The 27815-nt window shown below is 40.3% G+C and overlaps 1 protein-coding gene across 1 annotated transcript; it reads right to left on the bottom strand.

Annotated features, from left to right (window-relative positions):
• Positions 1-3531: 3531 nt before the first annotated feature.
• Positions 3532-17566, bottom strand: LOC114647175 (uncharacterized). Its single transcript, XM_028795742.2, has 2 exons — positions 17306-17566; positions 3532-4667 (listed from the first exon to the last, which is right to left on the bottom strand). The coding sequence occupies exon 2, from the start codon at positions 4592-4594 to the stop codon at positions 3947-3949; it is 648 nt and encodes a 215-aa protein (XP_028651575.1). The 5' UTR covers positions 4595-4667; positions 17306-17566; the 3' UTR covers positions 3532-3946.
• Between the last annotated feature and the right edge of the window lie 10249 nt (positions 17567-27815).

Raw genomic sequence — 27815 nt, 5'->3', positions numbered from 1 at the left:
TGTGGAAGAAAGCAGAATATTAACAAAAAGATGAACACAACTTCTAGATTCCTTGGGCTCAAAAATCTTGAAAACTGCACCATTAAAATATTTTTTTTGAAGCCAAGGAACAATTGGAAAAAAATGCGTAAGACAGATTATGACAATCCGAGCCTAGTAACATTATAGTTTCCCATAATGAAACAATATGGTGTTGAGGGAAAACAAAATAATATTTGTTTAAAGATGTTTATATCTTTATATATATATTTAAAGATGTTGTTAAACAAAAAAAAAAATCAGAAACAGACTCTGCATATTTCAAAACCACAAAGTACAACAGAAATTGTAATCCTTCTGTCTTTTTAAAATACTAAAAGATAGGAAGCAGCACGTTCAGGTGTAGCTGCTATTGACATTGCTAATCATATGACACATCTCACTTCACTGATATAAAATATAGCTTTATGTTATTTTTTATTTAAGCATCAAAAATACAAAAAGAACAAAGCATTAAAATGGACAAAAAAAATAAACATTACACAGCCAGAGGAATACACAATTGCGGAAATTGGATAATAAACTTGTTACATTTTCCCAGTGTACTGTATAACTTGCCTTTCAATTCTTCAAGTCTTCAATGGATTTTTAAATCAAGAAGGAACTGTAACATAAATTTATCAAAAATGAGCAAAACTATACCTTTTATGCTTATGGATGAGATATTTTGCCAAAATTAATAACAAGATTAATAATAAAAGCCTTCAAATTCCACATTCACTCTTAAATGCTTAACAATACCATGTGGCAAAATAATTTAGTATATGCTAGAACAGGCGACAAATGCAGCAAAGATTCCTACTCATTTTAAGAAACCTCATGTAAATTATTCTGTCCACATTTGAGTCTGGACTGAATTATCTGAACAGGATAATATCTACGAACGATCGTACTATTTATCTCTTACTTTTTCTAAGATAATATCTATGAGGGATTGTCCACATTAACTTCAATTTATTTTTCCAAACATCATATATTAAAACAAAACACAAGATTCAATATAATGGAACTTAAATCCCTAATATAATTATTATTACATTGTCTGTCTGTCCGGTCCGAAAGTGAGAGGTGGAGTCGGGGTAAGGGCTCCACCTCTGAGGAAACAGAGAACTTGCTTAGCCGCTAATACACAAGTGAGGCGAGAACGTCAGCAAAACGAAACCTCCTAGGAGAGATGCCCAGAGTAGTTCTTTTCAATTACCTGACATCTCTACATTTCAATTTTATTTGACGATTTCAATAGTTTCTAGGACCCCGGTGTTTTTACAGCACTGGCTTACACATCTAGTGTCTTATAAATCTACTCCTTCCAAGAGAGACAGGGGTTTTGTATGTGGGGATATCACTTTGACATCAGTTTTTACATTCTTTTCATTGTAAGGGTGTTGTTTTCATTACTCTCGTTTTATTTGTGTACTTGATGCCATGTTAGCGTTTTACTCTGGAATTAGTGACGTCAGTAGTAGTTCCCATATAGATATGGCCACGTGCGGTAGATTTAGCACCCCTTTGGCGGATGTTCTAAGCAGGTTGGCCCTAGCGTTAGGACCTTTTGTGTTAGCTCTGTTTCTGACCTCTGATTTTGTCTTTGCCCTTTGGTTTGGTTCACTTGGCTTGTCTTTCTCCCATTGACCTCAGCTCTCCCTGACCACATCTGACCTCCTCTGTTCTCTCACAATGACCCTTAGGGACACTACTGTGTTCTTAACAATTTCAGTCTTGGCTTGTAAATAAGTGCCAGGGCGTATTCATTCTTGCCCTCCCCAGACTCATCTGATTGCATTTTCTTAGAATACATTGAACTGGATTGAAGTTAGCTGATAGATAGATAGATAGATAGATAGATAGATAGATAGATAGATAGATAGATAGATAGATAGATAGATAGATAGATAGATAGATAGATAGATAGATAGATAGATAGATAGATAGATACTATGTTTTGGCTTTTCTTCTAATATACACTTTCAAAGATTATAGTTTTATGACCATAATCTCTCCAAATGAAGCAGATTTTCTTGTTCAGAATACAGATTAAACTCCTGGAATCCTCCACTTTCAGAGAAATGTAACCAATTCGATAACAAGTCATAATGTGTGTGATGTTTGGGGGGGGGTCACATGACTGCTGCCGCCTCATTTTAAATGCAATCCAATTTTCACTTGCAGGTAAGCTAACAAGATAAATTACACAAGATGCTAAATAAAGAATGGCTATTTATTATTGTATAAAAATTACAAGCTCAGATTTAGTGAAAAACAGCAACAAATAAAAATGAAGCTTTGAGCCAGTAGCCCATAAAAGTCAAGCTGTGTTACAGAAGGCTTATGTGTCAGTGAGCTCAATATGTAATTAGCTTATCGTGGCTTCCGGACAAGGCAGGTAAGTGACACCAACAGTGCCAGTGCTTGGTTGTTTTGTGCCCGAGGCCAAGTTTATTAGTGCACCAACTAACTGTTCGGTAGCTAACCCGTGTGGCTGGGTCCCCCCTTATGATTTGCCTAATTCGACTTAATGGTAGCGCTGGCCCTGGACAGCAATACTAACGGGATGACGGCTGACAGTATACAACAACAACATTTATTTATATAGCACATTTTCATACAAACAATGTAGCTCAAAGTGCTATACCCCATAATATATCTATAAAATACAATACTGCCAATTTATGTTGAACACTGACACTAACCAATTAGCCGTCAGTGAGTTTATAGCCAGTAGGAAAGTCAGGAACACGGAGATGACAGGCAGAGAAAAGGCAGAAGGTGACAGGGAGATCAGAGCTTTGGGGTTTGATGGCAAAAATATGTTTTGTAAAGTTAAAGTTAGGCCCACAGACGGCTGATAAGCTGTCTTTTGAACCCGAGTTGTCCCACAGGAATACATTTCAGTGATATAACTGTTCTCTGGCAGTCTCCCTATGTGTACCCCTCACTTGCATGTTAAATTTATCCTAATGCTGCTAGGGTAGGCACCAGCTCGTTGTGACCCTAACTTGTTTAATTCGATTAACTTTACAACTAATCTGTATTAATATGTTGTGGCGTATGCCTCTACGCTGGAAGGACCCAGGGAGGGAGCATATCCAGTGCATTACCTCCCCCGCAGTGCTAGGTGGCAGCCCCCCTCGGTTGCAGTGGACTCCTGCAGGGCTCCATGGGAGCTGGAGTTTGGTGCAGTCCTGTTGGGTTTTGTGGGCACCGCCATGAGGTGCCGTAGCTACTGCTGAGCCCCTGATTGAAGCACTTCAACCACACCCAGAAGTCCTGCCGGAAACAGACCAACAAGCACCTGGAGCACTTATAAAAGGAGCCAGCAGCCACTACACCGAGAGTCAGAGTCGGCAGGAAGAGGAGGAAGCTTGCCAGGAAAAGTGGAGGCGAAAAAAGAAGGGACAAGGAGGAAGAAACAAAAGGTTTGTGCTTTTGTGTAGTGCTGAACTGTGCTGTACATGTGGGAAACGTGGAAAGGCGTTTCCCATGGAAAAACAGAAAAAAATTAAAAGCGTGTGCTTGAATGAGTGTCCTGTGTCTGTCTGTGTCGGGTTTGGGCAGAAGGAGCGCCCCCTGCAGGCCACAATGTTCAGCTGAACAATATAAAAACAACTATTCTAAATGATGTCATACTGTACTTGTCCGGGGTTCAGATTATAATGCTGTCAAGTGTTCATAGTCATGGCAATACAACACAAGTCTTGAAAAAAATGAATGAATCAATGAAAATGTGCTGCCAATTTATTTGGCACATGAGGAATTTGTGTAGCACTTCTTTTCTTTTTGTAGTCTTCCTATTCTTTCGTTCTTCCAGTTGACAGTTTTAGAATAGGCACGCTTTTTGAATGATTCAAATGGAAGCATCCAGAAATGCAGCTGGGTACCCTCCTGGCTTCTTATCCTTCACACCACACTAACGCTTGTTTTTCTTCTTCTTTCTTTTCTCCACAATTTCACTCACGCTGTCCCCCTCTGGAGAGGCTGCCTGCCGAATGACTTTCTTCTCTACCTTGTACTCTTGTTCTCCGACTCTAGGATCTCCCTTGACCAGAAACTCCCCTCCTTGGTAGGTGATGGAAACATCGGTCTTTGGATAGGTCCCATACACCCTCCGCAGGTCATCCTTCACAAATTCTGGCACTTCTCTACGGGGCCCATAAATTCTTTCCAATTTTCCCCAGCGAAGTTCTCCTTTCATGGTAAAACCCTCTGGCCATGCACCATTATTTGGGGGCTCAGGAGTCATTTTACGGTACATGGAGTAATTCTGAGGGTACAAGTAAGCCTGTTGATAGTACCAGTAAAGATTCATTAAGGACAAGGGGTTGATTCCATAGAAGTGATGGTACTCTACAGCCCTGCCTCCTTCAGAGTACATGTCCCAATCTTCTTTAACCAGGGTATAAGGTCGACTAGTGTAATTGTGTAGATGAATGGGAGGTAAAAAGTGACCGTCATCTGTTCCTCCAGTGTTTGCTGATCTCCAATAGTAGGGGTAGCCAGAAACAGACATGTTGGGATAATATGGTTCAGAGAAGTTATGCCCATAGTAATAGTTCATATCTCTGAGACAATGCAGATTCTCAGGGTAAAGCTTCTTTATGGGTACCACATCCCGTTGGCAAAGTCACCTGCTAGAGAAAAAAGAACATGGTAAATAGCAGAGAATATTTTAAAAAAGAAACCCAGTAATCCTCATATAATTATAATTTCACAATTGTGTGCAGAAGGGAGGGCAATAGTGTGAAGATATGGTCTTGAAGCCACTCTGTGGATCACTTTGGAATTTTGAATGTGCTACTTACAGTAGCTGGTCACTGTAAGATATAAATGTGGAACTTCTAATGTTCTATTAATGCAAAGCTGGACTATTATAGGATTTTGACTACTTGGCCCAAAGTGAGTGAGTATTGGTATGTGAGATTGTGCTTTGTGCTCCGGGCTGCCAGAATCATCATCACCAGCTCGCCTCAGCCTTGAAAGTGTTAAGCAGGACAGAAGATGGATGAAATTCATATTCTCATGGCACTAATTCCAATACCACATGGACCTGAATCCTACAGCAGCAACATCAGGAAAAAAGGAAGGGGCTAGTCTAGAGGAGACGCCAGTCTATTGCAGGTCACACTCACACCATGCCAGTTGTCACCAATCATTGTGACACACACATGCACACATATCTTTGGAATGGATGAGGTAATGTGCCCTACATTTGGATAAACTCCATTACCTTTATTCTCTCTTCTCCGTACCCTGCTATTTACTGCCTTCAGTCTTAACTCCTAGCATTTCAACTCTCTTACCTGATTTCAAGCTTAAACAATACAGGAGGAGGCCTGCATACCTGCCGACAAAGCAGAGAGGCAAACTCGAAAGGCTGGATCTGAATCGCGGTGCCCCCCCCAATCCCCAGTCAGCATGAGAAACTAAAAAGTTCAAATGGCAAGTCTGTACTCTCCAAAGTTGCTAACTGTTATCAGTTTCAATGCATTGCATTTCTTTTCCAAAGCCATTTCTCTGTTTTTGCCTTTTCTAATCAGAAACAGAAACACAACATTGTTTTAAGAAGCACCGGTATGTGAACACTCTCACAGTTTGCGTTCCTGGATTTGGAAGACCCAGTGAAACAGCCTTTGGCACATGAATGGCTTACTGTGCTTCTGCTTTGAGATAAGACGTCTATGGGTTTCTCCAGCTTTGGACAGTGTTTGATCATTTAGGAGTTTATCAATACTTATATTACACCAGTATAATGTGCAGTGAATACACTTGACTTGACCATTCCTAGTCTTCAAACTCTTTCTCAGTACGTTTAGCATTCATTTGCTCAGAGGTTGATGTGCTTGCTGCTTCCTGAGCAGCTCTTCTTTTCTCCATCCTAGCAGCCCGCTCCTTCTCTTCTTCTGTCAGTATCTTTTCACATTAAAACTGATTAATTCAGTGTTTGTGTTGCAATTACTTAATATTTTTCTTTAATTTTTCACTTAAGCTGGCACTTAAGTCTTCAATCTGCCTCAAGAATGACTTAAGATATGTAGAGGTAGAGGAAGTGACGGCAAAGGTGGTAGGGATGAGAACGGTGCACGTACACATGCACTGCATGACCGCCCTGCAGGCAGCTGCCGAGAGTTGATTCTACAATAAAATAAAATAAAAATAAAAAGAGGAATAACCATGGAGGTCAATCATCGCCCCGAAAGCGGATAGTAGACGTCACTTAGTGTATGTGTATCAAATTTCAGGTGAATAGGTCAAACGGTTTGTGAGCTACAGGTGATTTAAAATCCTGGACAGCAATGGTAACGTATTATATATAAAGATGTGTACTGCCTTATGTGCTGATCACCACCTTACATTTTTTTCACAGTATAGGCTGTTTGTACAGAAATAATGGAATCTGAACTTTGGTAAAAGCAGTAATTTTGAACTTGTACGGCAATATGCCTGTATAATGCCTTACTGTGACTGTGATAGCCAAGTCAGAAGTTTTCTTTCCTTTTAATTTTCTTGCATATGATTCATTCTGGTGTGTCTTCAGACCATAGTATGTGTTTGTATTTATTTATTTAATTATCTACCTATTTATCCATCTATCCATTTTCCAACCCGCTGAATCCGAACACAGGGTCACGGGGGTCTGCTGGAGCCAATCCCAGCCAACACAGGGCACAAGGCAGGAACCAATCCCGGGTAGGGTGCCAACCCACCGCAGGACACACACAAACACCAAGCACACACTAGGGCCAATTTAGAATCGCCAATCCACCTAACCTGCATGTCTTTGGACTGTGGGAAGAAACCGGAGCGCCCGGAGGAAACCCACGCAGACACGGGGAGAACATGCAAACTCCACGCAGGGAGGACCCGGGACGCGAACCCAGGTCCCCAGATCTCCCAACTGCGAGGCAGCAGCGCTACCCACTGTGCCACCCTATTTATGTATTCATTTATTTATTTATTTGAAGAGCTTCTGTAAAAAGAAAAAATTTGACCCTTGGGACAAACAAAGTTCTGTCTATCTATCTGTCTATCAGCATGCAATTTACATTTTTATTTTAAAATGAGAAAGCTGCTCAGAATATATATTATTAACTCATGTCTGCCTGGGAAAAGGTTATCAGGATCAAGCAGGGCCGGATTAAGAGCTTTGGGGGCCCGTAGCACATTTCAAATTTGGGGGCCCTTTTGGTCTGCATCATCTGAAGTTTAGATTCTGAACAGTTCAAACCGGACTAAATAATTATTTTACTCTCGATTATAATAAGAATCTTATAATATTTATGTGAATTTTATGTGTTGGGCCCCTAAAGTTTTGTTGTGTAAGAAATTTACAGTTTAAAAACGTAAAGATAATATTTTTAAAGACCAGTTTTTCAATGCTACACTTTTTCATTAAATATTGGGTCCACCATTTGGGGGCCCCCGAAATTGCGGGGCCCGTAGCATATGCTACATGTGCCTACTGCCAGAGTGGTACAGGGTGGTGAGAAGTCCGCCACAAAATGTCTGAGAGTTTAAAAGACAGACCTACATTGGCCAGGAGACAGCTAATTGGCGTGGCACTGCAGAACACAAGGGGGCAGTAGACTTAAAAGTTTCTGACTGCATGAGGAAAACAAGAGAGTGTGAGAGAGAGAAAGAAAGAGAAAGACCACCCATAGAGAGCTGGTACAAGACCAGAAGAACTTGAGGTTATCAGCTGTGAAAAGATACCAAGTGATTGAACAGGCAGTGTGGGCTTCAACATGGAGATCTGACACTGCAAGGGCTACCGTGGGCATAGTGACTGAGGGACAACAGGGCCACTTAGAGTAAGCTCTGGCCTTGTCTCCTTGTAGCCAAGGAAAGACAGTCTGGATTCTGTGGCTTGAAACAATCTGACTGTGAGTGGAAATTTAAAAATGTCCCTCATGACAAGGTACATTGAGTCTTAACCTGTAGAAGAGAGATGGGGTGAAGACTCACTGGCAAGGACTTGTTTTATTTTATGATACAAAACAAAGGGATGGCCATGGACTATAAAAATCTTGAGGGTATTAGGAACCCAGTGATTCTTGTTTTGTTTGTTTTCACTTTCATTTTTATCATTTTGCATCTTTTTAACTTGTTTATATTTTGGGTGGCATGGTGAGGCAGTAAGGAGACCACTGTTTACTTCCCAGGTTCTCCCTGCATGGCATTTGCATGTTCTCCCCCTGTATGCGTGGGTTTCCTCCCACAGTCCAAAGACATCCGGATTAGATGGATTGGTGGTACTCTACTGGCCCTAGTTTGTGGTTGGGGTGTGTGTCTGTGTCTGTGTTTGCCCTGCTAAGGACTGGCGTCCTGTCCAGGGTTTGTTCCTGCCTTGCGCCCTGTGTTAGCTGGGATAGGCTCCAGCACCCCCCATGACCCAGATCAGGAGAAAGTGGCTTAGAGATTGAAAAATGTTTATATTTTTCCTGTATGTTTCATCACTTTCAGCCAGCAACCAAATGACTATAACAGGGGTCTAACACTTGAGAATCTTTGAACCTCAAGAAATGCATTGATTGCAGAGAACTAAACAAAGATATGCAATTTGATTCATTTAGTATTAATAGCTTTATTAAACTGCAAAAAATAAAATGTTCAGTAATTTGGTTACACCTCCAATATGCCATGCACTGACTTGTGCGTGTATATACAGCACAAAAATGCTATATATTTTATATAGTTTTTAATTCAATTGCCTTACTGAGACACGTCTCTCTATTATAAAAGGAAATCCTGAGATGAGACTTTCTCAGAGATAATTTCAACCCCCGTGAGAGATAATTTCAGGTCCTGCAAGATGAGACTTTCTGCCAAGAGATTCTGACAAGTCCTACCCTCCTCTCAAACATTTACAGCCATGCCCACGGTCCACTCACTTCTCATTCGTGTGAATGCTATTGTCAGACACAGTTCCTGCCCTCTCAGCTCCAAGTGGGGTCGGAAATAAAAGACAAAGAGTAGAAGACAAAGTAGAACATTGTAAAGAGGTTCAAAAACATTGGCACGATACACAGGCAGAGCAGGTTAGAGATTATGAAAGTACTAAAATTCAAAAGTCTCAAAAAACCAATAGTAAAGATCACATTAGCGCTAACAAATGGAAATTACTCAGTGAAATAACGGAATAGCGAAAACAGATTGAATATATGGACATAGCTGATATGACAGAAGTATGTAGATATTGCTCGGATGTAAACTTTAAGTCGGAGACTTGTAGATTGCCTAATTTGTGTTGCCATCAGGGAAAAGTAGTATTTCTTCCCAATGAAGAGGCCTATCTGTGAGAATTAAGAGAATTATTGTTTGGTGAAAGTGAAATCCACATACGTGAGTGGCAGAGACGCGAAGTGGCTGGCGAGCGAAGCAAGCATATGGCAAAGCCCCCTAGTTTCCTACAAATAAATCTTGTCATGACAGATGAGAATTGGCACTGCACATGCCAGGTCTCCTCACAGGAGGGCCATTTCAGTACTCCAATTGTCTTATCTTTATTTACTTGTCTCCGAACTAAAGAAAAGGGTGGGGCCTCTAGGCTAGAAACCCAAAATATAGTGTGTTATGTATTATGACAATATGTAAGTATGTTGTTGAGAAAAACGTGAAAACCGTAAGAGACAATCAGTGTAAAAGACATACTGTACTTTAATCATAAAAAAATACTGTGGTGACAAGAGGCAAGCCACATTTTCCTGATCATAACCCTCCATATGTACCCTTACTAGACAAGAATCAATAACCTTAATTCACATACAATACCTACGGAGATACTTGATTCCTAATAATATACCCCCAGGATACAGAACATCCTCAGAACAATGGGCAAAATAATGAGTAAATAATACTATATTAAAAAGAATTCCCTTAAATTCAATAAAACATACAAAATACAAATTTAAAAAGCAATTTTACGCTTTGCAATGATGAAACTGAATGCAAAAGAAAACTCAGCTGTTTCGCTCATCCTGCACACGTCTCTGACTGCCCAGGCAGTTTTAAACCTCTCTCCAGCAAACCCGCCTTTTCTAACTAAACATACATGTGTTGAACTAATAAAAATTCTAGAACTGTATAAAAGTTTACAAAATAACAATCAAATACACATAGTATGATATGTGAAAAATGAAGGAAATTATTGGCAATATCAGTTACCGACCTGTAGCTATGAAATGCACATGCACTGTTTGATGTTCATACTGTGGTGAAGTGCTATAAATTACAGCAATAATTAAACTGGAAATGTTTCTTACCATTTTTCAGAGTGATATATACTGTAAATTAGGCACTTGATATGTATACCTTCATACTTAACTGTTTTATTTAATTACTAGGGGGCTCTACCCCTTGCTCGCTTTGTTCACCAACCCCCAGCGCCTGCTGTCTCGCGTAAATCTGCTCGCAGGGGGTCTGGGCGCTCCTCCATTAGAGAAAGTGATTGTATTTGAAGAGGTGTTATATACAAGAGCATGTGGGGTACGTGTGGAAGATGGTTTTGTACTTAGTTATTACGGATAGAAAATCAGTTACTTGAGTATTTCACTACTACAGTGGTACCTCGGTATACATCCTTAATCCGTTCCAGATCCTTTGACTTATACCAAACACGACTTATACCAAACAAATTTTTCCCATAAGAAATAAAGTGAAAATGATTAATCTGTTCCCATGAAAAAAATCCTATTGTTATTGGCATATTATACATTGATGGGGTTGTATAAAATAATTTAAACACTGCTTAATACTAAAATACATAAATACAAAAGCAATTAGATGAAATAAATGAAAATTGAACCTCACTTTACCTTGCTGAGAAGAGTTGAGTGCCTGCTAAGACTGCTCTTTCCCATCTTTTAACCTCCTTTATCTTCCTCTTTTCCTCGATCCATCTATCCCCCCCGTTTCTAGTGCCGACCCGTATATATTCATCTACCCGCGCCTCCGTGGGTGCAGTGCCTTAATCACATGCCGCAGGAAGCCAATGAAGCAATTAAGAACAATCGCACCCACACGTGCAGGTGCGACTCGCTCCAACTACCTCATTAACTCCCCGCGGTCGTGCAATTGCACCCACGGAGAACGACACGGCTATACGGATTTAAAACCTGGCCCTTTTTTTTTTGAAGCCGCGGACCCACTATACCACAGGCAGTCTTGGCTTTGTCTCAAGAGAGGTAAACAAGGGTAGCACGCGGTGTTGTAGCACGCGAGTTGTATTCCAAACAAAGGTTGTATACCAAGCAAAATTTTTCGCATCCAAACAGGACTTATACCAAGTTGGACTTATTCCAAAGCGGACTTATACCAAGGTACCACTGTACTTTAAATACTAATGAATAACAAAATGTAGTAAAAAGTAAAAGCAGAAGTTAAAAAGTAAGATGTAATTAAACGTAATAAAAAGTAAATAAAAAATTAAATTACATTAACACCTCGTCAAAAACAATTTTCTGAATTACTTTATCCTCTAACTTACATTCTGTAAACATTGCTTTTTTTTGCATTTCTGTTCGGGATATTTTTCTCTTGAGGGTGGCACGGTGGCGCAGTGGTAGCGCTGCTGCCTCACTGTTAGGAGATCTCGGTTCGCTTCCCGGGTCCTCCCTGCGTGGAGTCTGCATGTTCTCCCCGTGTCTGCGTGGGCTTCCTCCGGGTGCTCCGGTTTCCGTCCAAAGACATGCAGCTTAGGTACATTGGTGATTCTAAATTGTCCCAAGTGTGTGCTTGGTGAGTGGGTGTGTGTGCCCTGCGGTGGGGCTGGCGCCCTGCCCCGGGGTTTGTTTCCTGCTTTGCGCCCCGTGTTGGCTGGGATTGCTCCAGCAGACCCCCGTGACCCTGTAGTTAGGATATAGCGGGTTGTTTAATGGATGGATGGATATTTTTCTCTTTTTTGTTTATTGGATGATTCTCATTGCTGTTGATTTGTATTATATGCAGCTCTTCTTTGTTCATTTTCTTTTTGTTTTTGACATTCCGTATCAGCTCTTGCCACTCTTTTTCGATCGTGATCTAAAATTCGATGTTCTTGAATAGGTAATTTGCTCTTCTGCCCTGCCATTATAACCAACTGTGGTAGTTATAATGGAAGGGCGAGTTAGCACTGAGAGTGTCAAGGGGTTGTACAGAGAGAGGATGTGCGCAGTAGGAGTATTAACTGGGCGAGCCGTGTGGCAGGGAGTGGTCAAGGCTGAATAACATGGACACGACGGAAAACTTTTTTTAATATAACAGAGAGATTATTTCCATCTATTTTTCAAGCCTGTTATATTAAAAAAAATACTACTGTGTGAACCTGCCACCCTTTCCAAAGTGCCTCCTGGGGTGACCTCCTCACTTCCGCACCACATGCGCTGACCCCTGTGGTGACATACTGTACTTAAATACATTTCTGTATTTAATATAGCAAGTAAATATTTGCTTTGACTCTTTTTTATGTTTCTTTTTGTGCTTCACCCTACTAAGAAACAGCCACTAAAAGTGTGCCAAGGCAAATAGGAGTAAACCCTGAACCTAAACAGTAAATAAAGTAATAGATTCCATGTATCTCCATGACATGCAAAGGCTGTTAGGAAAATTAGCCACCATGAAGCAGCTAAATAGTGCTTGAAATGACCTTAGCTGGCTTGTTAATTACAATGTGGAAAGGGTGTGTTAGCAGTTAGACCTCATTAGGCCTGAGTGAGTCCAACTGAGCAAGCTGCAAGTTTTAATGGTACAACAGAGGAAGCAAGCTTAGGGAGCGACCTGCAGAACGAGCTTGGAGAAGAATAGCATGGAAGATGATAAAAGTGAAAGTGGGTTTAGCCCACCAGTGAAACTCTGAGTCTGAATTGGGATCCTTCTACCAAAGATAGCCTGTTAAGGACGACACTAAGAATACACAAATGAAGATGTCCCTAACTGAGGACAGCAGGTTCAGTGTAGGGTGGTTCTACTGGAATACAATCTTCAGCTTTAAGAACTGAAGGGTGGACTCACCAAGAACCATCATGCTCCCTCATCACAGTGAGATCTGTGTAGAACGTAAGAAATCATTACGGCCTGATGGGTATGGACTGCAAAGTAAAGAGATTTAGGTTTTAAGAAAGAAACTATAGCTTTTAAAAGTTCTGTCAGTGTAGCTGACCCCTGTACTTGTCAAACAGCTTGATGTGTGAGGCCCAGGTAGCCATTCTGTGAGGCAGGATGACAGAATGAGTAAAATATGTTTTATTTGTTTTGCCTAATCTTTGCTGCACCCTGCGTTTTAGGTTACACAATGTGTACATTACAAACTGTACCTGAATACACTACTGTACATACACACACATACCAGCCCATAGATTACCACATACACTGTACATTGTTGTGGAGATAAACTCCACGCTTCTATGACCCTAAACTTCTATTAGTTGAATTCATAATATGGATGGATTAATACATTTAAGTAGGCAGGTATGAATATGTTTGGTCAATTATTACTTATTGCAATCAATAAAGTTGTATAGGCACCGGGCTTTAATCCAAACAGTTAACACTTCAATTCCATCCCCTGCATATCTGTATGACCCTGAACAAGCCACTTAGCCCTCCACTGGTCCAACTCTAAAAAATAAATCTGTAGAATTAACTTCTGAGCATCCACATCTGGCAGCATATCAAGTAGCAAATCCGTTTTAGTAGAAGGGGAGAGTGCAGCACCCTAAGACTGTGATCAGCAACGTTATAAAGACACGATGAAACAATAGCATTGCCAACTAATGTTGGTACGGCGGAGAGAGAGATCTCTTTTAAAATAACAACATACACATTTCAATAACAGCTCATCCCAGACCTCTTTTGGCCTCAGGACACCAAGGTGTCATTATCTATTCGATGTGCAAAAAAGGTGATTGGCCATAAACATTTTACACGTAGTCCTGCGGTGGGTTGGCACCCTGCCCAGGATTGGTTCCTGCCTTGTGCCCTGTGTTGGCTGGGATTGGCTCCAACAGACCCCCGTGACCCTGTGTTTGGATTCAGCGGGTTGAAAAATGGATGGATGGATGGATTTTACATGAAATAGTTACATACAATGTAATAGTTGTAGATAACACATACATCTATAATACAGTTGTAGCCAGTTGTTGGGGGGGATCTCAACTAAAATCCGATAGAAGGATTTCACACCCTGAATTTTTCAAGAAATAAAGTGACAAAGATGCAGTTGTATTTGTAATGTAGTTAAGGGCGTTGCTTGGTGTGGGCTCAGGGTTTAACTGGTGTTTCCTATGATTTCTTTTTAAGTAGTTCTCTTCATTGGACTGGACGGGGAGTGCTCTCCATCCCCACTGGGTCTTTTATGTGTGTAATTGGTAAGCAACAGGCAATGCCCACAATGTGATTGTGCTACTACTATGACAGGGACTGAAGTAAGAAGGAAGTAGAGGAACCGTGCCATTGAAGGATATAAGCTCGCTAGCACCTCATTTTTAGCCTTTTCAGCCTGATATTCACTTCACTTCCAGACAGCCACTTGTTAACAATGCCAAATAATAATAATAATAATAATTCTTGACATTTATATAGCACTTTCCTCACTACTCAAAAGTGCTATCCACACAGGGAGGACCCAGGACACATACCCATGATCACAACCAGCCATTTAAAAGGGATTTCCCCTGCTGGGACACCAAACCTCCTTCAGTTTCTCCTGTGTTTTTTACAGGATACAATTCTGGTGCACATCAAGACGAATTAGGCATTCGCCTAGGGCACAGATGATAAGGAGGGCAAGGACCCATGTCCATACGGGTTATGCACCAAACAGTCGTTTGGCATACTAATAAGCTTGGCCTAGGCTGCAAAATAACCTAGCACCAGCACTTGGTGCACCATATACAATATAAGAGCAAGGACACAATCTGGTGGCTATAGCAGGATGTTTAAGAGTGGAGCTCTACTCAGACATGGTTCAGAAAAATGCCATTTCTACTGTCTTCTGACTCATTCTCAGGTGTTTTTACATAATCCAGAAGTGGAGATGTGCCTTTAGGGAAATTCTTTTTCTGAACAGTTTGTATAAAACAAAATACTGTAAATCAGTTGCAGTGTATGTGTGTGATATGTGAAGAATAAGTAATGTAGGCAATGTCCAAATGTACATATGCAACATTCCCCTACTGTGTGCTGCAAACTTACTTAATGTTGAAATATCTACTCTACGAATCAGTAACATCAGACTTGCTCAAAAGTAGGAAACTTTCTTCCTTATGAAAACAATTCTCTTAGAAAGAAATTGCTAAGCTTATACATTTTTGAAGATGACAGATGTTGACAATATGTCCATATAAACATACACACTAAACACCATAGCCTAAAATCTTTATATATTCATTGATCCATCTGTGGGCGGCACGGTGGTGCAGTGGGTAGCGCTGCTGCCTCGCAGTTGGGAGATCTGGGGACCTGGGTTCACTTCCCGGGTCCTCCCTGCGTGGAGTTTGCATGTTCTCCCCGTGTCTGCATGGGTTTCCTCCGGGCACTCCGGTTTCCTCCCACAGACCAAAGACATGCAGGTTAGGTGGATTGACGATTCTAAATTGGCCCTAGTGTGTGCTTGGTGTGTGGGTGTGTTTGTGTGTGTCCTGCGGTGGGTTGGCACCCTGCCCGGGATTGGTTCCTGCCTTGTGCCCTGTGTTGGCTGGGATTGGCTCCAACAGACCCCCGTGACCCTGTGTTTGGATTCAGTGGGTTGAAAAATGGATGGATGGATGATCCATCTGTTTGCAAGGAAGCTGGAGTCTATCCCAGCAATCACTGGGCGTAGGGCAATAACAATCCCTGGCTAGGGTGCCAGCCCATAAATATAAAAATAAATAATTTTGATAGGAATATAAATAGATGCAGATGAGACCAAGCTAAGCCTCTCCACTGAGTCAGAGGGACTTGGATAACACACAGGCTTTGGCAGATTTGTGGCTGATGAAATTTAATGTCAGTAAATATACATCATTACATGTAAGAAGTAGAAATGTTAGGTTTGAATACACAATGGGAAGTCTGAAACCTGAAAGTACACCTCATGAGAAGAACTTAGGAGTCTTAGTGAACTCTACACTATCAACTGCCAGACAGTGTTCAGAAGCCATTAAGAAGACTAACAGGATGTCAGGTTATATAGCGCCCTGATGTGTGGAGTACGAGTCCAAGGAGGTTCTGCTCAAGCTTTATAACACACTGGTGAGGCTCCACCTGGAGTACTGCATGTAGTTTGGGTCTCCAGGCAACCAAAAAGAAGTGCTAGAAAAAGTCCAGAGAAGAGCGACGAGGCTGATTTCCGGACTGCAGGAGATGAGTAATGAGAAGAAGGAGTCAAACCTTTTCAGGTTAAGAAAACTGAAATTAAGAGGTGACAAGAACAAAGGGAGTTAGTACAGTGGATCGGGACTGTTACTTTAAAATGGGCTCATCAAGAACACGAGGACCCAGTTGGAAACTTGTTTAGGGTCAATTTTGCACAAGCATTAGAATGTTTTTCATCACACAGAGAACCATAAACACATGGAATAAATTACTAAGTAGGACTTTAGGAATCTTCAAATCTAGACTTGATACAAAGTAGGTGGATTGGATTGGCAAGCTTTGTTGGGCCGCATGGTCTGTTTGCATCAAATTTTAATCTGTGCTTAATCTTCTAGACTTGGAAGTTAAAGACTCTGAAGCCGAAAGTGAAAGCACAAAACCGCAAGCTCAGACCCCAAAGCTCCAATAATGAGTGACCATAAGAAAACGGCCTACGCTCCAATTGTAGAGTACCACTCTAAAATACTTGCGTTGGGCTGGCCCCCTGCCTGGGGCTTGTTCCTGCCTTGCGGCTCTAGCAAACCCCCTTGACCCTGTGTTAGGATATAGCGGGTTGGAAAATGACTGACTGACTCTAAAATACTAGCTTCTATAAGTATTCTCCTTTTAGGTAATGTTTACCACATGAAAATAATTACAAAATAGCAAAGGTGTTAACCTAATTAATGAATTAAAAGTTGTTTCAATCCATATATTACCAAAAATATTTATTACCAAGAAATCATACTGGCCCTGCAAATTAAAAGAATCACTTGTTGGACTTTAACTTGCTGTCATCCCAGAATGTAATGTATTTTTTCATACCTTCTTTAATCATCAGAGTCTTGAGCACAAGACCATGTTCACCCTGTCAGACCACCACAGAGAAGGAAAAACAAATTAAGTAAAAGACAAAAGACACCCAAAGATTCATATTTTGTTACATAAAAGCACTTCTTACCTCTGATCACCTGTTGCTGCAATTTCTTCTCCAGGTTCCACTTTTTGTTGGTTATCACACTTCTTGTCAATAAAAAAAGGTAAGATGCATAATTTATTGCAAAGATTTGTAGGCAAGATACTTATTTCACTAGAATAAATATATATATATTTGAAAAAGTGATAAATAACAGTCACAGTTTTATCAAACAGCTCGTCTTCACAGTTTCATTCACTAAGTGTATTTACGGCTTGCAGTGTGCCGTCTGTCATCTGAACATACCTGCTTGCTCACACACCTTAAGCGTAAGAGGCCCCTCCCCTTTTAGACATTTATTAAGAGCATGCCCGGTATTAGCATAGCAGGGGACAACGGTATCCAGGTATCTGGCAAACAAAACAGGAGAGTGGAGATTACAGAAAGGAAATGGGGAATGGCAATTGCATCACAGGCACTGTGGGCTGGAGGAGCCTTGGCATGACAAGGATTAGTGCTGATCCCTTCACTCTAAGTAAGAATTATAGTATGGTGATGGGAAACAGAGCAGTGTGATGAACGACACGCATGGACAGGCATCCCGGCCAGGATTGAGCATGGTTCCTTAAGTGGACAGGAAGCTAGCCTTACGCCACCACAACAAATAGGGCAAAGATGCTAATGCCAGAGTGGGAAAACTGGCATCCTGGCTGGGTGGGACCCTGGGACAATACCCATCTGGGAGGACAGCATAATGGAAGGACAGGGAGAGACAACCTAGCAGGACTACAGACTCCCCAACACAATAGGAAGCAGCTTCCTTGGGGGGGTTGTACCTCTGCTGATACCCGCAAGGCACATTAGATATTGGAGTCCTCAAGAACAGCCTTGTTGGGTTCAGTGGGGACCTCCAGGGGCTGCTAAAGAGATTCCTCATCCCTGTATGGGACTTCCGTTTGACCCGGAAATGCTTCCATCGGGTCATGTCCTAGCATCGGAACTACTACCGGGTCAGGATTAAAGAAGCTACTCGACTTCATCCAGGCAAGTCAGAGTTGGGTGGAAGTGGGCAAAGCTTGCCTGAGAGGTGGAGAGGATGAGAAGGAAACGAGAAGGGTGAAAAGGTTTATTGCACTTCTGGAACCTTTGTGGAAGGTAGCTGTAAAATAAAACATCTTTAATTTTAACGGGACTGGTGTTTCTGAGGTTGTGTCTGAGGTTGGGTGATCTCTGGCACCCTCTAGTGGTCACAGCACCATTGATTTCCAAAAGGCTTCACAGCTTAATAGAAACTAATGCCTGCAGTAGTTGAAATCTTCACATGTTCAATTAGACAGTCGCTCCATATCACCCTTTGGATTCTAAATGGACTTCTAATGTCTATTGTGCTTTCCTAAGTTAGAATGTTTTGTTATAAGTATACCATAAAATTAGATTAGATTAGATAAACTTCATTAGTCCCATGGAGAAATGTATACACATACAGCAATAGAGTCATAAAAATAGATACTGACTCATAGAACAAATAATACAATCAATCAATAAATAAATAACAAATGTACATGGTGAAGAAATAGCAAACTAAAGAGTATAAGTATTTAGTCTGAGGCATCAGGAGGAAACACTGAATTGTGTGATAGCAGTAGGCAGAAAAGATCCTCAGAGGAGCTTCTTAGCACACCATGGCCAAAAGTACTCCAGGACAGCACCTCCTGGAGGGATGGAGGGGATTTTTCAAAATGGCATCTGATTTTCCCTGTATTCTCTTTTCCACAACCACTTCCAGGGTTAGCCCAGAAAAGAAGCAAGCTTTCTGGGTAAATTGTTCCATCAGCTTGCTGCACACATCAAAAGACCCAAGTCTCCTCAGGACGTCCAGTCTGCTCTGGCCCTCTTTATTCTGTGCCACTGTGCTGTCAGAGCAGTCCAGTCTGATTATGTATGTGAACCCTCAGGTACTTATAGCTCTGCACCACTTTCACATCCTCCACTTTGAATGGGAACTGGTCTCAGAGGCTATTTGGCATGCCGGAAGTCCACCACCAGCTCTTTGGTCCTTCTGATGTTGAGCTACAGATTTTATCCTCCACAAGCCTCCTATACTCTGACATGTCTCCATTATTAATGCAGCCTATGATGGAGGAGTCATTGCAGAATTTCTGTAGATGGCACTTGCTCGTATTATACTAGAGAACCATTGTGAAGAATAGGGATGTGCGTTCAGGGGAGGCAAGTGAGGCAGGGCCTCAACTGTCATCATGAAAATAAAATAAATTTGTCCACTGGTCTGTGCTATAAATTTGGTTTCTGTATGATTCCAATAATTGTGATCATTTTTATAGTCAAAATTGTTGAATTGGTACATTTCCTGTTCAAATACAGGGGAGAAACATGAGGTGCGGCAGCGACGGGCCTCACCTCACCTCGGACTGCGCTCTCCCTCACACATGGGGTTGATGCCTGCAATTAGTGAGTGTCTGTTGCTGTCTCTCTGTATGTCGCCAATATAACACGTTGATTATACACCCTGACTTTCCACAGTCTGGCTAATATCTTTAATGAGTGTGTGTCACACATTTAATCTTGCTGATCAGACATAAAACCACAGTGAGAAGGCACAAGCTGCTTGTTGCTGCTGTTCTACACAGAGGCTCAGGGCACCAATAAGTTAGCAATATCAGAAAGTCAAGTGCATTGCAGCGGTCCGTTTATTTTTATTTTTTATTTCTTTTATTATTTATTTCAATTGACTGCCAAAATGGAAGATTAAGACTTTTACAGCTAAAGGAAAATAAAGAGGACTTTTACAAGAAAGTGACAGAGATTTTTGTGGAGAAGGATAGGCGCATGGACTTCATTTACAAATAAAGGTAAGACCATAAACAGTTTTCAATTTTATAAAAAAATGGAATCAGACTAAGAACAAAACAATCCAATATTTAAAAACTTAATTTTGACATTCAATAAAATATTCTTTTGTTTTTCCTTGTTAACCTTTTGTTGAACAGTTTGTATTAAAATTCATTAAAGCATCAGAATTAAAAGCTTTTAAAAACAACTAAATATTTCAATTATGGTCAAAACTGAAATCCGTTCATTGTACATCACTCTATACTTTCATTTGTATTGAATGAGTTTGAATTGTGAAATTGCGACAGCAAAGTTAGAACGCATGAAGGGTGCAGAGCAAATGCGCTCTCTCCACTATAAATGTAATGTTCTTTCTTAGCCAAATATGCGCCTTACCTGTGTGTGTGTAAAGAATGCTGATGAGATATGAAACATAACCAGCAGTCAATGTGCAGGTTGCCAACTGAATAGTGAATTAGCGACTCTTCTCGGATCATATATTTGTAACTCTGACTCTCAAAAAATCAAGTCCTAAGTTGGCACATGACTGCAGTGGCCTAAGGTGCTGCAGCTGCCTGACTGTATTTTCTAACTTTTTTCCCCTTATTCTTATTTATGTCTTAGTTTTTTTATGTTGTTCTCAAGTGTTTGGCAATCCCCCAGATGTGCAGTGGGATCAGCGACACCTATTGGTGTGTGAGGTCATGAAGATCATTTAACTTATAAAAATTAGAAGGCCTTTGGTCTATAGATTCAGTCAAGATTAGCAGCTTTTCTGAAACTTATTAGTAAACAGGAATCATGTCAGCTTACTATTCTTTATAATGTGAGGCCTCATCTGGAGTACTGTGTGCAGTTTTGGTCTCCAGGCTACAAAAAGGACATAGCAGCACTAGAAAAGGTCCAGAGAAGAGCGACTAGGCTGATTCCAGGGCTACAGGGGTTGAATTATGAGGAAAGATTAAAAGAGCTGAGCCTATTCAGTTTAAGAAAAAGAAGATTAAGAGGTGACATGATTGAAGTGTTTAAAATTATGAAGGGAATTAGTACAGTGGATCGAGACTGTTATTTTAAAATGAGTTCATCAAGAACACGGGGACACAGTTGGAAACTTGTTAAGGGTAAATTTCACACAAACATTAGTAAGTTTTTCTTTACACAGAGAACCACAGACACCTGGAATAAGCTACCAAGTAGTGTGGTAGACAGTAAGATGCTGGGGACTTTCAAAACTCGACTTGATGTTATTTTAGAAGAATAAAGTAGATAGGACTGGCGAGCTTTGTTGGGCTGAATGGCCTGTTCTCATCTAGAGTGTTCTAATGTTTAGCATTCTGATTGCTTTCACTTGTGTTTTGCACATTGATTTTTGATCATTTAAACATGTTATTTTTGTGCTTCATTTGTGTCCTTTGCATTGCTCCCTAAGCACGTTTGCTCATATAAAGTGACCACATAGAGAATGAAGCAGTTCTTACGGGCAGTTAGGGTTAACATGCACCGTATGTTATTTCATTTTAATTTCCCTTGCCTTGGTAAAAGTAGGTGACTCGATACCAAGGGTTTTTATTTCTCTACCAAATGCATTTTTTATTTAGCACCACCTGAGTCACAGCAGCCTCCTTCTTCAGTACAGAAAGACTGAGGAGGGATGAGAAAATGTCAAAAGACAACCAGGCATGTGAATAATGCAGTGTGACGAAGACCATATTGCCCCTTTGAAGCAGCAGGCGTCTCATTTATAAAACTTTGTGTGGATTTGAGTGTACAAACTATAAAAACAGGAAAATATATACACCAAAAAAATATACAATTTATATAACCCTGCGGTGGGCTGGCACCCTGCCCGGGGTTTGTTTCCTGCCTTGCGCCCTGTGTTGGCTGGGATTGGCTCCAGCAGACCCCCATGACCCTGTAGTTAGGATGTAGCGGGTTGGATAACGGATGGATGGATTTATATAACCTGCCATACGCACATTTCTACACAATTTACCTTTGGAAATTTCAATCATCTTGTAACGTGTGTACCTGAATGTGCCTCACATTATGCAAGGTGGTGCTTTAAATCCATCTTAAAATAATATGGAATCAGGAGACAGACGGGGTGAGAAGGAAATGCTTTGGTATTTGGAAGGTGAATGGGTAGTTGTTCTGATTCGGAGAAAAATCATTTTCTTGGCTCTGCATGTAGAGAAAAGCCAACCAAAATGACACCTTTTAGTGGCTAACTAAAAAGATTACATTATATTATATTTTAGATAGCCACTAAAAGGTGTCATTTTGGTTGGCTTTTCTCTACATTCATAATGGCTAACACGGTACAACACCCTAGTACTACAGACATACTTGGCTCTGCATTAAATTGTTTTCAGGGTTATTTGACATTTAGGAAGGTTTTAAACATCAGGGAACTTCCCTCTATGATTATTGTTACAATCTACCGTATTGACTTTAGACATGGGTTAACAATTGTTATTATTATGTTTTTGTTTAACTTCAATACCATTTTGTTTATTCATTGTGTGCTGCCATTTTGTGGTCCCGTTGCCAAGATGCAATGCTTGGCTGTTATGGGCTATGTCCTGGAAGTCACGGCATGTGACATGACTGGCCGAGTTATGGGCTCATTGACGTCCACGGTTCTTATTTGTTAGTTTTCAGCATGTCTGGCTCTTCTTAGTGATTTATGGTTTAAGGATTACTGTAACCAATGTTAACTATGTGTTTGCCTAGCATTTTGGTTTTGGTGCCTGATTTTCTTGATTGCCTGGCTTTGATTTTTGTTTTAAGGTTTCAGATTCCTTTTTTGCCAGCTTCAGTTTGGATTTGGATATGCCATGACCCAGCTGAACTGGTAGCATTACATGTTTTTTTCTGCCTTTTTCTTCATGGCAGAACAGACAACAAATTAAAATAATTTGGAAATGACAGCACTCTGTACTGAAGTGAAATGTCAGGAGGTAGTGAATATTAACGTGTTTACTGTAAAGTGTTAAAATCACATGAAATGTCCTAGTGTGTTGTTTTTGAATTTATTCTTCAGGTTTCTGTTTTTATCATTATGAATGTGACAGCTCAGTTTTACTGTTGTGATTTGGAAAAAACCCTAGCGACAAACAACCTCAATTATCATGAGGAAACAATTATTAATCAATTAAAGAAAACAAAAAAAATCAAACTACAATGCAAAAATATTAACTTCAAGAATCAAAACCAAAGAAACAGTAAAAAAGAACTCAAGTACAAGTTTTGGATCAAATACTCAAAGAATAAGGACAAATAGGTTAGACAGGATGAAAGACAGGGTTTAGGATGGCTGACATCCGTTTCTGACTTTGAAATTTTTTTTGTTTTAGGTTTTGAAGTTTAGCATTAAAGAGCTTAATGTTAACAGCTATTCTTTTATGGATTTTCCCTGGAAAATCGTCATCTCCTAATTTTTCCATGACTCATGCCCTCTTGGGCATAATTAACTTTTATTACTTTTTCACAACAGGAAGCTTGGACTTGAATATGAGTGAACCTGAGATAAAACAAGATTTATTTAAGAATAAATAAGAATAATAGGCAAATATGTCATAGGCCATAAACTTCAAGCACCATAAATGAAGATTCCTGCCTCATCTGATATGTTACTAAGATAACCGCTAATGCTCTACAATCCCAAAATGAATTAACTGAATGACACAAACCAAGAAATTTAAAGTTATTCGTAAATATAATTTCCTACTGGGGACCGTGAGATGAAGTCAGGATTCTCAAGTTTCTTCTCTGGTCTCAAATCCTTCTATCTCTTTTCTGCAATGGTTTCCATGTTTGTTGTCCCACTGGGCACTTAGCAGACATTTAAGGCTCATGGCAAACATTTGCGGTGTCCTCTGATCAGCAGTGGCATGGTGGCTTATATCCTGCTGCCAGTGCAGATTCTCTCCTGTGTCTCTTATGTCCTCTGCCACACTTTCCTCTCTGGCAGACCCTTTCACATCAGGCAGCCTGTATTGCTGTGCATGCTGTAGATTGCAGGGTGTTAAACAGCTCAAATGTCACTCTTAAGTCTCATTTCTTGTGCCATATTGTCATTTCTGCATAATGCGACTGTGACAGCCACGTCAGAACATGGGGACAAACACAATTCTATCTATCTATCTATCTATCTATCTATCTATCTATCTATCTATCTATCTATCTATCTATCTATCTATCTATCTATCTATCTATCTATCTATCTATCTATAGATAGTTAGATGTTCTGTTACAGATATATTTTTTTCTTCATTTTCAAGGTCAGTTTTACCCACAATACAGGTGATAACAGTGCCAAAGAACAGAGCTGAGTTAAGAGAGAGATGTAGCCAAAGAATCAAAGTGGGGGGTTTAGCTAGGAAGACAGCACTAACACGCATCAATGCCAAATTGCTATCAGAGTCAAAAAGCAGGCTGTAAAGTTTGTAAACCTGTTTGTAAAGCCAAGTTCAAAGCAAAGCACAAGCACAGAAAGGTTTGACAAAGCACAGCAATCATGGATGGTGCCTACAGTACAATGACGTCACCCAGCACAAAGTCCAGGAACATGCTCGTAGTCACTGTCATCATGTCATAGTAAACGACTGGGGCACCATGGTTGGTGCACATTTCCAAGACATACCACTAGAAAAAAAAACAATCAAAATTGTGTTTATGGAAAACACATGTAAAATTGAATTCTCCCTATTTCAAAACCAAAATTAAAAATTAGAACAGAGCAAAGAAAAATATATCCACTCAAGAATAAATTAAAGAATGGGAATGTTGGTTATGTGCTTTTTCTTTGTTTATCTCAAACCAGCTTAATCTAATTCAGGGTTATAGGACCAGTGTGTAGCCAATCACTACCAGACACAAAGCAGGGACCTGGGGTTCCAGGTCACTGAAGGCCTTGTTCACGTAGACACACAGACCTAATTTAGAACCTGTAATTAATCTAATGTTTGAAAATGTGGGATGAAAACTGGAGAACTCAGTGGAAAACCCACAAAAACAGAAGAAGACAGTGCAAACTCCACATAGACAACATCTGGGTGTGGAATTCAAAACTAGTATATTGAATCTATGAGGCAGCAGCACTAACCACTGTGCCACTAGATCACTCTAACTTCTTATATACAGAATAAAAATCCAGAAATAAAGAACAAAAGATAAGATAGGGTAACATACATATCATGGGTCTATACACCAATAGGTACTTTGATTTGTTAAATTAAGGTAATATATCACATACATTCTTTAAATAAAAAAAAATACTTTAATAATTGTATCATCTTTCTACTTTTCAAGCATCAGTTTTAGAGAGAATAGATTCAGATAGCACTCCGGTTTCCTCCCACAGTCCAAAGACATGCAGGTTAGGTGGATTGGCGATTCTAAATTGTCCCTAGTGTGTGCTTTGTGTGTCGGTGTGCGTGTGTGTGTGTCCTGCGGTGCGTTGGCACCCTGCCCGGGATTGATTCCCGCCTTGTGCCCTGTGTTGGCTGGGATTGGCTCCAGCAGACCCCAGTGACCCTGTAGTTAGGATTCAGTGGGTTGGAAAATGGATGGATGGATGGATTCAGATAGCAGAGTGCATGGTATTTTCATGGCACAGTGGAGACCCCTGCTGGTAGGTGAAGGCCAGCTCTACAGAAGGATAATAAAAAGAGCAATTTTTTATTGACTGGGCTGAAGGTTCATCTTCCAACAGGACAATGACCCTAATCACAAAGCAAAGATAACACAGGAGTGGGATAAGGACAACTCTGGGAATGCCGTTGAGTGGCAAGGCCACAGCCAGAACTTGAAGCCATTTGAACATCTCTAGAGAGACCTGAAAATAGCTCTCCACAAAGGATCTCCATCCAACCTCACAGAGCCTGAGAGGCTCAGAAGTGAAGAACTACAGAAATGTCCCTAATCCAGGTGTGCAAAACCCTAGGCCATAATCACTGTTAAAGATGCTTCAGGTAAGCACTGAGTAAAGCCTCTGAAGACCTGTGTCAATATGATGTTTCACTTTTTTATTTTTAATAAATTTGCATAAATTCCAAAAATCCTGTTTTTTCTTTGTCATTCTGGGGTATTTAATTTTGTTTGATGGGGGAGAAAAATGTACTTAGGTGATTTTAGTACAAGGCCACAAAATGTGGAAAAAATGAATCCACATTTATAATCCATATAAATATATACTGTATATATGTATATGTGTGGTTTTTTCTTTAAGTATATGTTTTACATACTAATTTAGCTTGTCACATGTACAGAGTACAGTAAAATTATTTCCTGCATATGCTAATCAACATGAAAAATGTCAGTAAATGAATGCTTACTGTATATTCAAGCAGTTCATATTACAGAATGTCACCTTTTATGTATGCTATTTCAATACATTTATACTTTGAAGTTTTAGAATAAAACTATGGTTTGCATTCAACCACTTCATTGCAAGGGAACATAGAAATAGGGACAAATTACCTTGAGGTAAAATTTATGACCCTTTCTAGGACAGTGATGTGGGCCTGAGTGCTTCAATGACCCTTAGAGTTAGTTATGTGATCTGGACATATCTGCTTCTGGTTAAACATGGAAAACTAGAGGGGTTAGAACATTGAAACATCCAAAAATATGTGATGTGATAGTTTAAAGTACCCACTTGTGATGTTCAGCAGGCTCAAACTCAAAACCCTCATGAAATTGCCATAATGACTGATTACCTGTAAGGTGAAAATAGATAGATATACTGCATTTGGACTCTCCCATAAGTGTAGCATTAGTTGTGAAACCAAGCTTTTTCATCAAAGGTGGTGTCTTTCTGTTTCTGATTTAGGGCTGGCTACACAGGGGTTGTCTTGAATGGGTGTGGAGACACTCATGAGTCAACAGCTAGAGTCTGTATGAGTGAACAAGACAGATACCTCAATCCATCTTCAAGCTTCAGAGAGAAGATGTTTGCTGTTTATATGGATGTGCCTAATGACTATTCAGAGTATTCAGGCTTTTTGGGGACAGTGGACACTGTGCTTGAAAGTTATCTCCTACTGACTCTGCTCTCTACTAGATGACTTCAGCCCTCAGAATCATTAGTTGGGGTTGGCGAAAGTTACTGTGATGGTTTAATTGCTACCTAGTGGCAAGGCTGAATGGGATACAGTAAGAAATGCTAAAAGGTCTGGATATTGGGGTATGTCTCTATTAATTAACCTCCTCAATGCTACATGGAAAATGGGAAAAGAGTCTCAAAACTGGCTAGGCGGAGTAGTGGTCAATATCTCTCTATTATATAAAAAAATCCTGGGACGAGATGACACTTTTTATCCTGGGATGAGATGAGACTTTTTCAGAGAGATAATTTCAAGTCCCACGAGACGAGACTTTGTGCCAGGAGATTTAACCACACCCGGGGCCGGAAATAAAAGCCAAAGAGTAGATGACAAAGTAGAACTTTGTAAAGAGGTTCAAATATGTTGGCTCAATACATATGCAGAGCAGGTCAGAGATTATGAAAGTACTAAAATTCGAAAGACTCAAAAAACTGATGGTAAAGATGACATTAGCGCAAACAAATGGAAATTATTACTTGGTGAAATAACAGAGCAGCGAAAACAGATCGAATATATAGACATACTTGTAGGTGATATGACAGAAGTATGTATATATTGTTCTGCTTTAAAGTATAAGTCAGAGTCTTTTAGATCGT

Source organism: Erpetoichthys calabaricus, chromosome 2 (genome assembly GCF_900747795.2).
Source record: "Erpetoichthys calabaricus chromosome 2, fErpCal1.3, whole genome shotgun sequence".
In the NCBI taxonomy this organism is placed as follows: domain Eukaryota; kingdom Metazoa; phylum Chordata; class Cladistia; order Polypteriformes; family Polypteridae; genus Erpetoichthys; species Erpetoichthys calabaricus.
Note: the sequence above shows the minus strand (reverse complement) of the source record. Positions and strands in the feature narration are given on the sequence as shown.

Bases quoted from the DNA above. Each gene is read 5' to 3' on its own strand.
- LOC114647175 (XM_028795742.2), bottom strand. From the start codon at position 4,594: ATGAACTATTACTATGGGCATAACTTCTCTGAACCATATTATCCCAAC.